This window comes from Chanos chanos, chromosome 2 (genome assembly GCF_902362185.1).
Source record: "Chanos chanos chromosome 2, fChaCha1.1, whole genome shotgun sequence".
Lineage (NCBI taxonomy): Eukaryota > Metazoa > Chordata > Actinopteri > Gonorynchiformes > Chanidae > Chanos > Chanos chanos.
Genome location: NC_044496.1, coordinates 5,684,041 through 5,701,271, shown reverse-complemented (window position 1 = coordinate 5,701,271; position 17,231 = coordinate 5,684,041). Strand labels below are relative to the sequence as shown.

Here is a 17,231-nt window from a genome sequence, read left to right as displayed (position 1 = left end):
AGAGAGAGAGAGAGAGAGAGAGCATTTAATGACGGGTTTTAAAACATTCTAACATGAATACATTTATTGGTATGATAGTACATTGTTCTCTAATTCAGATTTATTAGGGCATCATATCCTTTAGCAAGGATTTCCCTCAGAGCACTGTTACACTGTTCCCTCATATCCCTCAGGACCGTTTCACATCTCAGCAGAACAGGGAAAAATTCATCTCTGCTATATCAAAAAAAAAGCCAAAAAAAGCCCCACACACAGTACAATAATTACGATGGAAAAAAAAAAAAAAAAAGAAATCTGGAAAAGACGGCTATGGCTAATGCCTGGTCAGAAAGACGCAAAGTTTGGCTGGACCTAAGAGTCGATTAAACCCAGGTGAGGGGGGGGGGGGGTACAGTCGGCGCAGTCACATCCTGCTGAGCGCGTGCGTTGGACGGGATGTGCGGCTGGAGCGGGAAGGACGGGTACCTGGCAGACATGTTGTTTTCTGGCAGCAGCGGGATCTCCAACACTTTGGTGCTGGCGATGATGATTTCCTGACTGGCGGTGGCCACCGTTTTCCCCGTAATCCGGTGCACCTGGTAGAAAGCGTGCGGTCTCAGGTAACGGTCGTCCGCTGTTCCGATGAACATCTGCAGGTTCACCGGCTTTTCACTGTAGCCAACGAGCTAGAAACGAAAAAAAAACAGGAGAAATGAGCAGGATTATGTCTGACTGCTTTTGAAATGAGAGAATATTTTTAAAAAAAATGCAATGAATGCAGTTAGAACAAAAAAAAAAAAAAACAGTGTAAGGCCACGAATGGACTAAAATGAATGGACTAAGCCACAATTCTAAGTAGTGGAGCGTCTGTTAAAAAGAAAAAAAACAAAAACAGAGAAGCACAGGGGAAAAAGAAAGTACATAGAGTCTAGGATATAGAATAGCCTGTATTTTTAGTAGCTTTCCAACATAATTCCACCAGCGAATGATTAGCTCAGAGAGTGTCTGGTTCCATTCTCAGCATTGTAAGCAACGCATGGAGAGAAGGAAGACGCACGTGGCTTCTGTATACAGCAGACGGACTGAACGCTGTAGAACATTTCCACCACTGTTCCGACGTTCTCGCTTTCTCCTCCAGAGCCCAACAAAATGTCAGATGGAAAGCAACGCTGCTGAAACCTCAGATATTTCTGGCAGGGTCTGTGGAGAGTCATCTTGCCCGGGTCAATACTGTGCCCCCCCCCTCACCCCCCCTCTCTCTCCTGCCTCCCCATTATCTCTATCATATTTTCCCCTGAACAACTTTCAGAAACGGATTACGCATGAACGCAAATTACCTCCAAAATCCTGACTGCTAACCGTAATCTCGGACATTGGATCGCTCTTTTTCCAAGACACACCCAAAACAAGCTGTGGCCACCGAAATGAAGGAGCCAGAGAGAGAGAGAGAGAGAGAGAGAGAGAGAGAGAGAGAGAGACAGAGAGGGAGAGAGAGGGAGGGAGAGAGACAGAGAGGGGAGAGAGAGAGAGAGAGAGAGAGAGAGAGACACGTTTTCAAAACACGAGCTTGAAAGAACACGGAAAGGGAAAAGAAAGAGAGTGAGGGGATGAAAGATGAGAGAAGAAAAACAAAACTGTGAAAAGAGTTGGTTTTGCTACTGAAGAGGAAAAAGAGATGAGATAAAGAAAAAAAAAAAGAAAGAAACAACAGATGTAAAAACAAGAGCAGAAGTGGATGCCCTGAAAATGACCAAATGTCATCTCTCACATTCAGGTCTGGAGAAGTTGACTGGCTCTTCACAGAACATCTTATTGGTCTAGAACATGGTTTTGGGCCAGTACCAGAACCTGCTGGTTTACATAAAATCAGACGCAACGGGCTGTGCTGAGGTGTTTGTCAGTGTTCTTGGCTGTAGGCCTCACAGCCGTGCCTGACAGGTGAGGAACTCAGAGCAGAGCAGTGGGTGCGGGGGGGGGGGGGGGTCTATACGGTGGGGGCTTTTCCAATTTTGGGGGGTCTGGAGGGGTGCCTGTGTCAAAAACACAGCCCACACAATCCCTCTCTTGTGAATGTTATGGTTGGCACACCGCGTGAACGTGTGGTGTGGCAACCCCTGGACCTGTCAACTGAAAAGAGAAACAGCGAGACAGAGAGAGAGAGAGGGAGAGAGAGAGAGAGAGAGAGAGAGAGGGGCGATGCTTAAACTGGACAGCGAACTGCAAAAAAGGTTTCTTTTATGTCATATACAAACCAGGATATTTGAGGAAGAAAAAAAAAGCATGTGTTTGAGGGAGAGGAAAGAGGAAAAGGATGGAGAGAAAAAGAGTACAAAGAGAGAAGAGTTGTAAGGGTTGGACTGAGTTGTCCAACTGCGCTGCCAAGTCAGGATGGTGTAATTGCTCTTTGAAACACGCGCAACCGAGGAAAAAACACCCCCCCCAAAAAAATCGCACCAAAATGACATGCTTGGTTTCAAAATATTGACTCTCTGAAACCAATTAGAGGATGGAGCTCATTATTCACGAAAAAAAAGGAGAGAGAAGGGAAAAGTGCGGCAAATGTTCCTATTTTCCATAAAATTAAAAAAAAAAAAAAAACAACTATAGAAAAGTACTTCATGGCAAGATATTTGTGGAAGTTTCAATTACTGCCACTGCATCCACACCGAGCCTTCAACAGCTCCGCTCTCCACGCCGAGGTGAGAAGACTTGGGAGAGGGAGGAAGGAGTCAGGCCAGAGGGGTCACGCGGAGGAAAAACAAATGGTGCTCCACAGATTCCTCAGGAGGTTCGGTGGAAGTGCAGGGAGAGCCTTTTGGGGGGGCCGGAGGGAGAGAGGTGCAGACAACGGTGCTTGTGTTTCGAGCGTGTTGGTTCGCAGTCGGCGTAAGGGTGTAGGAAAAGATGCTGGTGAACAGGGCAGATGGGTTCAGAGAGCTTGTTTACGTTTCTGCGCTCTGCTGGGTTTCTCACAGGACGACCTTTGACCCGTGCCCATCTGTGATGTGTGAGTGTGTGTGTGCGTGCGTGCGTGAGACTGTGTGTGATTTATTTTGGTAGCGGGACCTCTGCTAGCAGTGGCAATCTCTCCTGGCCAATTAATCTTCAGTGCATGTGTGTTTGTGTGTGTGTGTGTGTGTTCATGTGAATGAGGGAAATATAAACAAGCCTACAGTATGGGTGTGAAGCACCCTGTTGGCTTTCAGTGGATTACTGAAGAGGTATGTTTACTTTTCTAGGTGTGACACGTCCGAAAAAACAATCATCTCACAGTTCTCACTCGTGTAGCCCAGCACTGTGGATTCCATTGCTCTGTTTGAATTCGGCCCCAATTGTCCACGTTTACACCAATCAGCTACGGAAAACCACAGCCCGTTCTGGAGGGATGGAACCCTCGGTGACCGTGACAACAAAGCTGTAAACTTTATGAACAGCACAGCAACAGTTCATCAAAAAAAAAAAACTATTTAAGTTTTACACCACATGCATACTTGAATAGACTATAAAATACCATTGCATTCCATGAAAATTCATCTCAGACAGAACAATATATATACATATTTTTTTTAAGTCAATTTGTGACTTTGTTCTTACATGTGGTAGTATCAGTCAGAACAATATGAAATGGCCTCCTAACAAAGGACAGCAGTCCAATATTGATACCAAAACATCCAAAAAAAAAAAAAAAAAAAAAAAGTTATTTAATGAGGACATCCAGTACCAAAGGAGGCCCCCGTGTTTTTCCGGAAACGACCGTGACTTTCGGTCAAGCGTGCGGCGGGCGTTTGGGCTTAAGGCAAACCTGTTGTGACGTTGAGCTGTGTGGTGTCGGGCGGTTAAAACAGAGTACCAGAGAAAAGCAGTGGGCCTTCCAGGAAGAGGCTGACTCTGTCAATGTCCCTAAGCCTGTTGCCTGGGCCTCTCACTGTGGCTTCACCGTGACCCTAAACACTGTAAGAGGCTTTATGAGTCTGTCGCTGTGTCTCGCTTTAAGCCGTCTCTCTCTCTCTCTCTCTCTCTCTGATTGCTTTGCCCTCTTCGTTCTTTCATGCATTTTTCTCTGCCATTTCTCCCACAGAACTCAGCTTGCTTTGGCTCTCTTTGTCCTAGCTTTCCTCAGCGAGGGTGTTGTAGATATGACTTGAGATGTTCATTCCTCTCCCACCCCCCCCCTCAGTGGGGGCTGGGGGTGGGGGCGGGTCATACACGGTGCCACAGAGGGCTTAGCCCTGCGAAGACGCTCACACAGGGCCGCTGATTGTCCCCCCCGGGGCCAACACGCAGCAGAACCTGCAGAGAACCTGCCTCCACATCTCGGTCAAAAAAAAAAAAAAAAATTAAAAAAAAAAAAAACCCAAACAAAAGTATTTATTTCTCTTTCACAGTTCCCTTTATTCAACGCCATCCTCACTCTCTCGCTCTCCTCTCTCATCTCTCTGACACACTAAATATGAAGTTTTGTGTTCTGAGAGCGACGAAGATCCCACGTACAGGAAACGCATCGACAGCCTAGTGAGTCGAGAAAAGCTTTTTTTTGTTGTTGTTGTTAAATGAATACAAACTGGAGTGTGGTTCCTGGAGCTCTCATCTGTTTGTCTCATTATCTCCCGTGTTCTGAAACCAAATCAATAGACGAGATATTTCTTTGATTATTTCAGTCAGGACTTGTAGAGAGGAAAGTAATTAGTTTTTATTTGGGGTGAACCACTGTGAGTCAGGTTGTTATCTTAGCGTCACATTAACGAGAAAACACAAATCCAAACACAAAGCTCAAATCAGTGCTTTCAACATGGGTTCTTAAGCTCTGCTTAATCACATGATATGTTATGAGAAAACAATCATTCAGATTGTGCTAAGGCATAATTTTGGACTTCACACAGAATCAACCCTCCAAATTAAACAGAGTCACACGCAGCTACAACAAAACCCGCCACCGCTGACATTTTAAGACCTTTCCCAAAACAAGCGCTTCTTGTGGTTTTCATGTTTCAGTTCACAGTATCTCCTTAATTATCTCTCCGTACATAATCGCCCAAGTCAGTTCTCGCCGCCTCTCTCTCTCACTCTCGCTCTCGCTCTCGCTCTCTCCCTCTCACACACACACACACACACACACACACACACACACACACACACACACACTCTTCATTAAACACAAACAAGACAAAAAAGACAGTGAGTAAAATTTCAGCGTGGACTCTTTAGCACATTCCAAAGCAGTGGCCCGCACCAAACACCCGATCCCCACCCTGAGAGAGAGATCCAGAGCCAGGCTCTCTGAACCCTCATAACTGTCCTAATCACGCCCCCCCCCACAGCCCCACCCCCACCCCAACCACAACTGACCACTCATCCTTGGCCTGGTGGATCAGAACTGGTTATATTAAACTGATGACATTAATACCAGTCACATGCTCCTCACTTCTGGAATAGGAAAAGTGAAGCTATAATACAACCTCTGGATAACGTTACACATTGAGATCTAAATAAAGACGCTTTATTCTGGTCTGCATCTGCTGCTCTGCTCTGCTAATAGTGAGGGAGGGAGGGAGGGAGGGTATAAGCCAGATGCCCAAGGAGAGATGGAATCTCTCTTCAAACGTTTAACATTCATAAATATGGAAAGAGAGGAAAAAATAAAAAAAAGCATAAAGCAGGCCGAAGGATGGTCAGGTGTCTTGCCTTGTGTGTGTGTGTGTATGTGTGTGTGTGTGTGTGTGTGTGTGAGAAAGAGAGAGACAGTGACAGAGAGAGAGAGAGAGAGAGAGAGAGAGAGGGAGCGTAGTGTAACACAGAGCACCCTATGACACTTCAAAAGGCGAGTTTCATCATGCCTAAATCCAGTCTGCTACACCCCCTGGCCCCCTCCCCCTCAGTAGAGCCTTCCTCCCTCTCACTCACTCTCCTGTAACACGACACGATCTCACCCAGGCACCCACTGCTGCCAAGTTGTTTCTCTGTGTTTCTTTGTAGTTGCTATGGCGAGGACCAGCCGGTGTATATATATGCGTGTGTGTGCGTGCGTGTGTGTGCGCGCGCACAGGTGTTAGTGTATGTGTGTGTGTGTGTGTGTGTGTGTGTGGTGTGAAGTCTCAATTCTAAGTGGGGAGGGATAGGAGGATCAAGGTCACACTCACACACACGTATACACACATATTGGTCTCTAACCCCTTAACAAGGCCCTGTGTTGACATGGTCCTGGTGTTCACTGGACACAGACACAGAGGGAGTTCTGTTCATCAATCCAGTATTTACACAGAGTATGCATGTGTATGAGTGTGTGTGTGTGGTGTGGGGGCACTGTGTATGTGTGTGTGTGTGTGTGTGTATGAGTGGGGCAGGGGGAAGCACACAGAGCCAGAGGGAATAGGCAGGCGTTTGTTTAAACAAGGTCAATACATCCACCCAACCACCCACACAAACTCTCTCTCTCTCTCTTTCTCTCTCTCTCCGACTCCTTCTCTCATTCTCTCTCTCTCATACACACACACACACACGTGCACATGTGCACGCGCGCACAATGAGAGAAGCGTGCGGCGGTGTGTGTGTGTGTGTGTGTGTGTGTGTACTCAGACTGTATATGGCAGTGTGCAGGCCTGGCTCTGGTAAAGCTCTCTCTCTCTTTCTCTCTCTCTTTCTCTTTTTCTCTCTCTCTTCCTCTCTCTCTGTGTTTCTGTCTCTCTCTCTCTCTCTCTCTCTCTGTTAGTGTAGCAGCAGACAGTGGCTCTTAGTGAATTCACTCAGGAACAGAGCCTGTATCATGTTTACCGCAAATAAACTCTCTAAACCAACCTAACCACACGTACACACGCTGTCCAGTTGTTTTCTCGCAGGCCTGGAGAAACTGGAATCCCTGACTGAAAAAAAAAACCCTTTATTTTCAGATCTGTTTACAGTGAAATAAAGGTCGTCAGTTTGGCTGAAGCATTTCTGGTCCTGACCTTAAAGTCAAAACTCTGACAAGTTTCGGCTGGAATCCGTCGTGTTTTTGGAGAGAATTTCGTATTCCTGTTATTTGGCGCTTCGGCCTTCGCTGAGCTGCACACGAACTGAGAGCGCAGTGGACAGAAAGCTGCACAATTCTCCTCAAAATGAACTCTAAAAAAAAAAAAACAGCAAGCATCGACAAACCTGCAGGTAAAGCACGACGGAATATGAAAAGATGAAGGAAACATTAACCTTTAAAGTAAAAAGAAAACAATAAAATTACACCTGAACTATGTGTTTGCTTGTAAGACTCATATTTCCAAAGGAAAGAGTGATATCTGTCTGTTGTGGAGAGAGAGAGCGTGTCCTATCCATAGTGTGCAGGCAGTCACAGTATAGTGTGAGAGCACACAATTAAGCTGGTTAAACATGGACACACACACACACACACACACACACAAGAGAATGCTGTAGCCAGATGGGTCCAGGACTTACACGTATCCTAGCAACGGGTGTGCCAATTACACTCTGCCCCCAGTAAGGGTTAGTTGCTGAGCGGAGGGGAGAATCCTTTGGTTGGCCCTCTGGTGGAGTTTGTACAGGAATACATAACATTCCTCACAGATCCCAACTCCGTAAATTAGACTTATCCAAACAAGCGGTTTAAACACTGTCACTTTTGTTTCACTATTGTTTGTCTGGCTACTGTAAGTTTGTAGTTACGAGGTATCTGTTTTGGCAGGCTGACATATGACTTTTTGATCTGCAAACTACTTTTTTTCTCTTCTCCTCCTCATTGTTGGTTTTTAACTCCTCTTCTTCCCTGTATTCTTTAGCTTTTACACATTAACTGATGCTCTCTGATGTTGACCTGCAGGAGGACGTGATTACGTTGTTTATCCAAATTTAATGACCTCTTCGTTAAAAAAAAAAACAAAAAAACTTTTTCCCTTAAATTACACTCATCTACACCTTGTCACACCTATAATTTCACTTCACCCAGAGAATCTGTAAAAACACACACACACACACACACATGCCCTCACTCTCATCTACTCCTTGTCACACCTATAATTTCACTTCTCCCAGAGAATCTGTAAAAACACACAGACACACACACATACATACACACATACACATACATGCACACACACATACACACACACACATACATACATACACACACACACACACATGCCCTCACTCTCATGTGCCAACTAGGGCAGATCCCTGTCAGTCGTGCCTGTTAAGTAGCAGTGCTGGGGGAGAGAGAGAGAGAGAGAGAGAGAGAGGTTCAGAACTTCTGTGCACGTTAGCGTGTTAGGACATGGCTATGCAAGAATGTCTGATGGGTGATGACAAAGAGAGGGAGAGCTAAAGAGAGAGAGAGAGAGAGAGAGAGAGAGAGAGAGAGAGAAGGAGGGAAAAACAGAGAGAGAATTCAGAGCTGTGGAACAGCTAACTAACTCTAACTAAGCTCGCCTTTTCAGAGCAAAATCCTCCCTTACGCCTGCTTATCTGTATCCCACTGAGAACACAGACCAACGACCAAAAAAAAAAAAAAAAAAAAAGCCAAAGCCCTCGGCTTTAGCCAAAACAAGCTCTTTTGATGAATGAGCTCCTGAATAGCAAGTGAGAAGGGCCACAATGGTGGGGCAAATGCTGACATTAAAGAGACATAATTATGTTCACACACACACACACACACACACACACAGACAGAATGAAAGAGTACAGTACATCCCTTTAGCTATCTTACACCTAAGAACACAAGACGGGAGGCTCGTCAGTGGTCGTGGTTGAATGGCCTTGTTTTCTTGTTGACACAATGCCTCTGACAGGCAGGGTCTGTCCCATCACACCGTGCCGAGGACAGATGGCAGCTGGAGCATCACACGGCAACATCACAACGCAAGTTAACTCCTCAGACGCCACCCCTGGGGCTCCGAACGGGCAACGTCGGGATTGGTTCTGACCGGAAGAAATACCTGTCTTTTTCTTTCCCTCCCAGTTCTTCAGTGATGACGGAAAAGCAAATAAACAATGCCTAATTTTCGTTACTTATACCCCCACCCCCAGCCCCCCACCCCACCCCCACCCTCTTTTTGTGTTAGGGTCACACAGCAGTGTTGCTGCAATAACAGTCAGCAACAGTCACCAAAATAGAGAAAGCATTTTGAGTGGGTGGACTATAGGATTATATGGGGAAAGGTGTTAGCAGGCTGGCTAACGATGACATGGCTTGTGTTTGGTAAACAGACCCGCTGTTAGGTTTCAGGTTGTTACAGCATTCTGTTTGACATCATAAAGGGCAGCTGAGTTCACTTCAATTCCTAGATGACCGGCGTGACTGTGGGTTTTTAGGATAATCTGTCTATCAGCTCCTGAGCAAAGCTTCAAAAATCAGGTGAGACCTTTCTCAAGCCAATTTGTTTACTTAACTACTAACCAGAGCCAAGGCGGAGTGAAAATGTCACGGGTCTCACGTCTCTCTCTCTCTCTCTCTCTCTCTGCCTCTCTCCCTCTCTCTCTCTCATTCTCTCTCTCTCTCTCTTTCCCTAGCTTGAGATGACTCTGTTCTAAAGTTATTTCATTACTTCACACCACTTCAGTCATAAGAATGTGGAATATGATATTTTTGTATACAAAAACAAAAAACAAATCGTGTGTAAACAATCACGCCATCAGATTATCCGAGATAGCGTTCTCCCTTCCAAGAAAAACCCAAAATGCGGACAAACCGGTATGGGTCTAAAACAGACCACTACAGCGCCTTATTATGCGTCCTCACACGCGCACCGTGCCGGTCGCCGCTTAAGCGGTTAGTCATTAACACCCAGGAGTGGTCATCATGCTCACTCTTACTACTCCCATTCAGGCAAAGCCAGCGACCAAAGCCGAGAGGCTCAGATATGTCCTGTTGCAAAACCTTTTGGGATGGGGGGGGTTGGAGGGTCAACATAAAGAAATGAATAGCGGAATGAGAAAATCAGGAATGAATTACACTGCTGACAATAGTCTTAGTGCGACATACGATCGGCTGAACCTGGGCCTGGGCCTGGGCCTGAACCTGAACCTGAGCCTGCGACTGCGACTGCGGTTGGTCAGCGGTGCATTAAAAGGCAGAGGTTGAGACTCAAAGAGAACAAGGCCCCGTTTTCCTCCCCTCTCCCTGCCCCAGGCTCCGCTCTGTTCCGCCACGCTGGGCAGCCGCTGCCATTCATGCTCTGATAGAGTGCATACACAAAGGCCTGCCTGGACCAGGCCTATTAAATATTGACAACACCCCCCCCCCCCAACACACACACACACACACACACACACTCGCATACACACACATATACACACACACACACACACTCGCATACACACACCCACCCCCTCCGTCTGCACTGACAGGCCATGATCAGCTCTCTCTCTCTCTCCCTCTCTCTCTCTGTATGAGAGAGGAGCTGTCGGGCGAGAGCTATAAACTTAGCCGTGTGTTCTGAGGGATCACATGACATAGCCGGGTGCTAATTGGGGTTCGTTTTACACTGCTGTAGCCGGGACACCGTGCCGGGCGGTGTGGGGGGTTTGTACGTCTTTGAGGCTGCAGGTAGAAAACGAGCGCTACTTTATTCGACGTGTGAGAGCAGAGCTGAGAATTCACAGCTCTAAAACTGGGCGGCCTGTCGCGAGGTTCGGAGTGAAAAGGCATGAGCCAGCGCAAAAGTCAAATCTGACTTTATATCAACTGAAGGGTTTTTTTTTTTTTTTTTTTTAGCAAACTGCACTAACCCTAACTGATATTCTTCTATGTAAAAAGGGCATAAATGCAAATGGACACCTCATCATAAACTTCAGTTTCATATCAAAACCTCATTCTAATTAAAGTTGTCGCTCTCATCTCTAAAGAAGATACACGTCCCAGCTAGCATGAGCTATAGGATCCATCCGGTAGCCCACTCCTTCCTGTCAGGTGATGAACACACTTTTTGTGGTTACAGGTCTCAGGTTCTGTTTCCAGGGTCAGGTCTGTAAGTGACACTGCTCTCCCCTGGCTTAGGTGACCAGACAAAAAAAAAAAAACAAAAATCTCTTGATCTCTTGTTTGGGACACACTCTACAGAAACCACACAAACATCATTGCGCGTAAAAAAAAAAAAAAAAGGGGGCCTTCTGAACCAGAGAGGTCACACGATTCCCTCAGACGTAGATGATTTGGCGCGATTACACAGCATCATCGGGTTACCTTGACGACGGGGTGCCCTCCCATAGTAGCTTTGATGGCCCCTCTGCTTCCCTCCGTTTCGTAATGTGCTCGGTGGTGCGCTTTGGGATGAACCTCGATCTTCAGCTCGTATTGGCCAAACTGACTCGGTAACGGCCAATCCAACGGAGGCAAGGAGGACGTCCTGTAACCACACAACACGCATACAGACGGAAAGACAAAGGAGAAAACATATGGACCGATTACCACATAGTTTACATTCAAAAGTCAATATCATTCATCCAGAAAACAGAAGGACAGTTAACCTTTACACAGTGTTAGTGGCACAATAGACATGGAAGATAAAACAAATTCTGAATGAAGACACCTTATACTTTTTAAACGCAGAGACATCCTGTTTTAACAAAGCCAGTGTGAGAGGAACAGCCCGTTCAAGGTAAACCAGCCACACAACCATTTACTGGATACAGTTTATGAAATACCATGTGTGTTAGTCAAGAGCTTCTGCGACTGTATTTTTGCATATGTTAAAAAAAAAAAAAAAAAAATGTCAACCTGTGCAAGTCATTGCTATATGAGGTCCACAGTAAATCAAGCAGAGCTGTCATGTGTCAGTGCTGAAGAGCCTGATTAGAGAGGTGTGTGTGTGTGTGTGTGTGTGTGTGTGTGAGAAGAGGCCAAACGGCAGTGAATCACGGTGTCTGGGACTCTCCAGGATACAGTCACATTAGCTCTATAAAGCAATAACACAACTGTGTGTCATCTAAAGCAATAACACAACTGTGTGTCATAGGTCAAGCAGAGAGAACTAGGTGAATCACTCTGAGTGAACGGGCAAAGGGGAGATATGGACACTGCCGCCAGTGTTCACCCTGAAGTGGTTTTTTTTTTTCTATGTTCAGTAAGTAGGCTACAATCATATTGAAACAGCTGCTCTCTAAGATAAACACAGCAATCCCTCCTGCTTTTCATAGGCTACCTCTGTGAGTGTGTGTGTACGTGTGTGTGTGTGTGTGTGCGTGTATGCACAACATAGCCCAGGGTGATACACACAAAGACTATCAAAATTTACAGTACCTGACCAGCAACTCCCAAACAGTAACTGTGCCTCAAGTTAGACAAATATTGCATTAATTATCCAGAAACTCTGTGTGTGTGAGTGTGTGTGCATGTGTGTGATGTGTGCGCGCGCATGTGTGTGTGTGTGTGTGTGTGTGTGTGTGTGTGTAAGTGTGCATGCACGCATGTATGTGGTGTGTGTGTTGCAGGTGCTGATTGCTTCAACTACTGCTCCAAAGCAAACATGTGGCTAGAGGTAGGTGGCTGGTGTGGGTGTACTGGCATAAAGTAGATCACAGCCATCATGAGCTGTGTATGTTTTTAATTACAATAGTGTAGCAGCCTCTGAAGAAAAGAACATATAACAGTGGAAGTGCCTCTGTATCCGTGTGGGGGGAAAGAAAGAGAGAGAGAGAGACAGAGAGAGGGAGACAGAGAGGGAGAGAGAGAGAGACAGAGAGAGAGGGAGACAGAGAGAGAGAGGGAGAGAGAAAAAGAGGGAGAGAGAGAAAGAGAGAGGGGGAGAGAGCAAGAGAGAGAGAGAGAGAGAGAGAGAGAAAGGGAGAGGGAGAGAGGGGAGAGAGAGAGAGAGAGAGAGAGAGAGAGAGGGGAGAGAGAGAGAGAGAGAGAGAGAGAGAGAGAGAGAGAGAGAGCGGGTGAGAGAGAATAGTAAGTGCACATTGGCTCCATTGGCTTGAGGATATGTTATGTTTTATTCTGGCTCAAATCATAAAATTTCCCAGCACTGTTGGCACACATTATCAGAGCTGACAAATCTTACCACAGTTTTCCCTTCCACCTAAACCTCATCAACAACACTGCCTTCTTTTCTGTCACTCTTTTGGCTCACAGGTGAACGAACTCACCGAAAAGCTACACAAACCCAGCATATTGGACCTAATTCACACCACTCTAGAGTCACACACACACCAAAAGCAAACTTTTTTTTTCCCCCCCGACCAAGAAAACTTTAACTAGAGTTGACAGGTACAATGAATGAGCCACTCATGCTCTCTTTTCTTCTCTCTGTCCAACTTTCCAAAAGTGTGAACACAATGGGTCGTAGGAGAAACCCGCGGCTGTGCTTTTGTTGGAGTGCTCTCTCAAAACACAGAGGGAAGGCCGATGAAAAATGGAGTGACATTTAGAGACCGGGGAGTGAAAAAAAAAAAGAAAAAAACGGAGGCGCGTGTTTTTGACATTTTGGTCAATAAGGGTATTGTATCACATTCTTTTCACAAGTCTAACTGTCTGGTCCTCGTGAATTAAAAATTTCGAGCGCATTTCTAGCATTTTCTATCGGCGAGCGGAACAGGGGCAGAATGCTACAATAGCCAACACTTCATTTCGTCTGCTGCAGCCACAACAAACCGTGGCCGTACAGTTGTATGTGTAACGCTGTCAGAAACCACCAGTAGGACTTTTTATTTATCCCACTGCCCCCCCCCCCTCCCCCCCGCTTTCTCTCTCTGCCTTTCTTTCTCTGCTCTCCGTTTCTCCTTCTCTCTCTCTCTCTCTCTCTCTCTCTTGCTAGACATTTAAGCTCCTTTGTGGGTATTTCTTTGCCCTCCCTCTCCACCTCTCTCTCTCTCTCTGCACTCTCTTCATCCTCTCTTGTTCTCCCTCTCTCCTGTGAGATGACATAAACCAGGAAGTGTGTGAGGCCCACTGCCATGGTAACCAGAGAGGAGCATCAGGGGAAACATGAAGCCGGCATTGACCTGGCTGACAGCAGTTTGAAATATCGTAACCTCTCTCCAGTGTCCGTCACTCTTCGTCCTATTAGCCTACTTTCATACAACCCTCTCAACACACACACACACACACACACACACACACACACACACACATACACACACACACACGAGCGCGCGCGCATTGGAAGCATACTTCTGTTTTGTGAAGGTAAACAATACTGTGAGAACAGACAGACCAGACTAATCCCTAACCTTAACCCTAATGCGAAACTTAAATTGTTGGCACTTGCAATAAGATTTGCCCTAAAAACAACTGGGATTTCACAAATTACTATCATTCATCTAGGGGACCACCATAAAAAGCCATGTGCTGGTTTAACACACACGCAAACATGCACACACACACACACGCGCGCGCACACACACACACACACACACACACATACACATACACACACACACATACACACAGCGGCCATCTGTTCAGCCAGGCTTCCAGAACTTTCAACTGCAAAGCGGCCTTCCAGTTGTCTCCAAGGAGTTGGTGTAGTGTGATAGCAGTGTGTCAGGGTGACAGTGTTCTCACATAGCGGCATCATGTGTCACGGCCCTGTTAGACCTGAGAGTGAAGTACAGTGTTTTCTACCTGCCTCACCATCACCATCACATAAGACATTCCTCCTCTGCTCTATAGGCCCTGCTCACTGCTTTCCACTTATAGACTGACCTTGTGTGTGTGTGTGTGTGTGTGTTTGTGTGTGTGAATGTGACATTCTATTTTCTGTATGATTAACACAGCTCTGAAGTAATGTGAGTACAGCTTACATATGCGTGTGTTTGTGGATGTGGTATGTGTGTGTGTTTCTGTGTGTGTGTGTTTCTGTGTGTTTAGAAAATGATCCAGTGTTACACTAAAGATTGCCACACTTTGACATTGTCTAAAGAGTTAAACTAAGGAGTTTAAGAGAGACTGAAAGAGTTCATTTAAAACAGATGCGTTTGCTGTAGCGTGTGACTGTGTGTGTGAGCGTGTCCAGGGGTGTGTTCCTGCCTGCGTGTGAGGTTTGTTTTGTTCGTGGATCAACAGCTGAGGAAGCAGGTCACAGAGTCCATGTGTGGAGAACCCTCGACTGATTATTTAGGCATGTCTCTCTGTGTACATGTGGTGTGTGTCTGTGTCTGTACATGTGTGTGTGAGTGTGCCTAAACTAGCACTGGGCGGTATAAAGGTATTACAGTATACCGGGGTATTCAGAAGTCCGGAAGGTAAGATTTTCAATACCGTCAAAAATACAGACGGTCCTCTTTCTATTAAACTGATACAGAGATGCTGTATTGAGGTAGGGTGACCAGATGTCCAGCTTTGCATTGTGGGTACACAGCATTCTGACCCTTTGTCCCACATCCCGCATACTGAGATGATGTCCTGCATTTTCCTTGGTCATCTGGTTTTTAATCGTCAGAAATAAGAACACATGGATGTGTTCTTTAACCCGCCAGGCACACGAGACGCCTACACCGTAGCGGCATAGTTTCTACTCTGTTTTAGTGATGTGTCGTTCGTGAACGATGCGTTCATTTTGAACAAATCTTTTGTATGACTCGGGAGTAACAAGTCTTCTAAGTGAGTGATTCGTTCATTTTCTCCACAGGCCGCCCACGCGTGCCACTCGGGTTCGGCTTCGTTCACAAACAGACCTTTCGGGTCTGTGTCTTCCATTGACTTGCCACATGGCCGCTGCACAGGCTCAGTGTAGGAATGAGTGAATCGTTCATGACTCATAACTGTGGGTCTTCAGGTCCTGAGTCTCTAGTTCACTTGCCACATGGCCGCTGCACAGGCTCAGTGTAGGAACGAGTGATTCGTTCACGATTCTTAACTATGGGTCTTCAGGTCATGAGTCTCTCATTCACTTGCCACAGGGCTGCTGTGCAGGTTCAGTGTAGGAATGAGTGATTCGTTCATGAATCATAACAATGGATTCTTCAGATCTTTCACTCATTATTCATGTGGTTACAGCAGTAACATGACCAATGCTATTATTACTGGTGAAGAGAGCTATCTAACGTTAGCTGGATAGCTAACGTTAGCTATGTAGCTACTGAATGGATGTTTAGTGCCTTTCCGTTGGAACGAGTTCATAGACTACAGGTCTTCGATGACCAAGTAGGCTAAAGTTAATAGCTATCGTAGAATGATACTATTTTATAGATAGGCGCAGCGCTCTTACACAGGCAAATTAGGTAATCAGTCATTTCAACTGAATAACTCAGTAGACTATGGTCCAAAAGGTTGCTTAAGAGCTTAACAAAAGTGAACCTGTGTATTATATTTTACCAAGTGAAGCAAACCATGTTGCTCTTAGTGTTTGAGAACCATCATTCTGTCATCACTTAGATGACAGCTACAGTGAAACATTAGCTCCAATGAACGAAATGAACGAATGATTTGTAAAAAGACTGATTCATTTTACTGAACGAGATTCAAAGATCCGAGTCAGTAAAAAGATCCGAACTGCCATCACTACTCTATATAATAGCGCTAGGTCAAAAGCAGCAACCTGGCTTACCGGTATACAAATGCAACATAGCCAAGCTTTTCTAAAAGCCTGGCTTTCATCCAATGGCTGACAAGAGAGCAGTGAAGGCGGTCATCAAGAGGCTGTGACGGCTGTCAATCAAATTGTGCAGACGTGGGGCCAGTGAACTCCTCTGCTACGTCACAAAAATCAAACTTAAACAAACTATGAAAGCTATGAAAGTAAGAGCTACCAGGTGAAAATGTTCTTTTAGTAAAGAAAGGGCCACGACATGTTCCTGCGTGTCCTTACTTAACTTTTATCAGTTAAGGAATAACAAAATTATATTAGCCTACTTGTCTCAACATTTTATGCTTCCGAACGATATCACATATGATTGCTCTAACATTGCGAACGACTTAAGTTCACTGACACTGTCTAACATGCAATTAGCCTACTTAAAATAAACACCTATACTTTGTCCTCTAGTCGATTCCACAGGGCACCAGTTAGGCCATCAGCATTCCCTCCCTCGTACACAACTGTATAGAATGAAAGAAAATGAAAGTAACCTGTACAACATGAAAAAATAAATGCGTGTATGGAATCGATATTCATCATATAGTCGTAAAATTACGAGGACTTTTAGATAACCACTGGCCTATTAACCAGCGGCTGCTTCTCTTTATGTTTTTTCTTTATCTTTTTTCTTTTTTACACAAATGCTGTCATATACCGTATACCCTGATGAAATGTAAGGAAGGTATGAAGGTACGATAAACTAGATACCGCCCAAGCCTAGCATACACATGTACGCGTGTGAGAGAGAGAGGGAAA

At 45.5% G+C, this 17,231-nt stretch overlaps 1 protein-coding gene across 1 annotated transcript in view; it reads right to left on the bottom strand.

Annotated features, from left to right (window-relative positions):
* Positions 1-17,231, bottom strand: part of nfatc3a (nuclear factor of activated T cells 3a) — a 58,826-nt gene that overhangs the window by 22,134 nt on the left and 19,461 nt on the right. Inside the window, exons 3-4 of the mRNA XM_030794126.1 lie at positions 11,141-11,303; positions 466-665 (exon numbers count right to left, since the gene is read on the bottom strand). Of these exons, the coding sequence (XP_030649986.1) occupies positions 466-665; positions 11,141-11,303 (363 nt within the window). The remainder of the gene's footprint in view (positions 1-465; positions 666-11,140; positions 11,304-17,231) is intronic.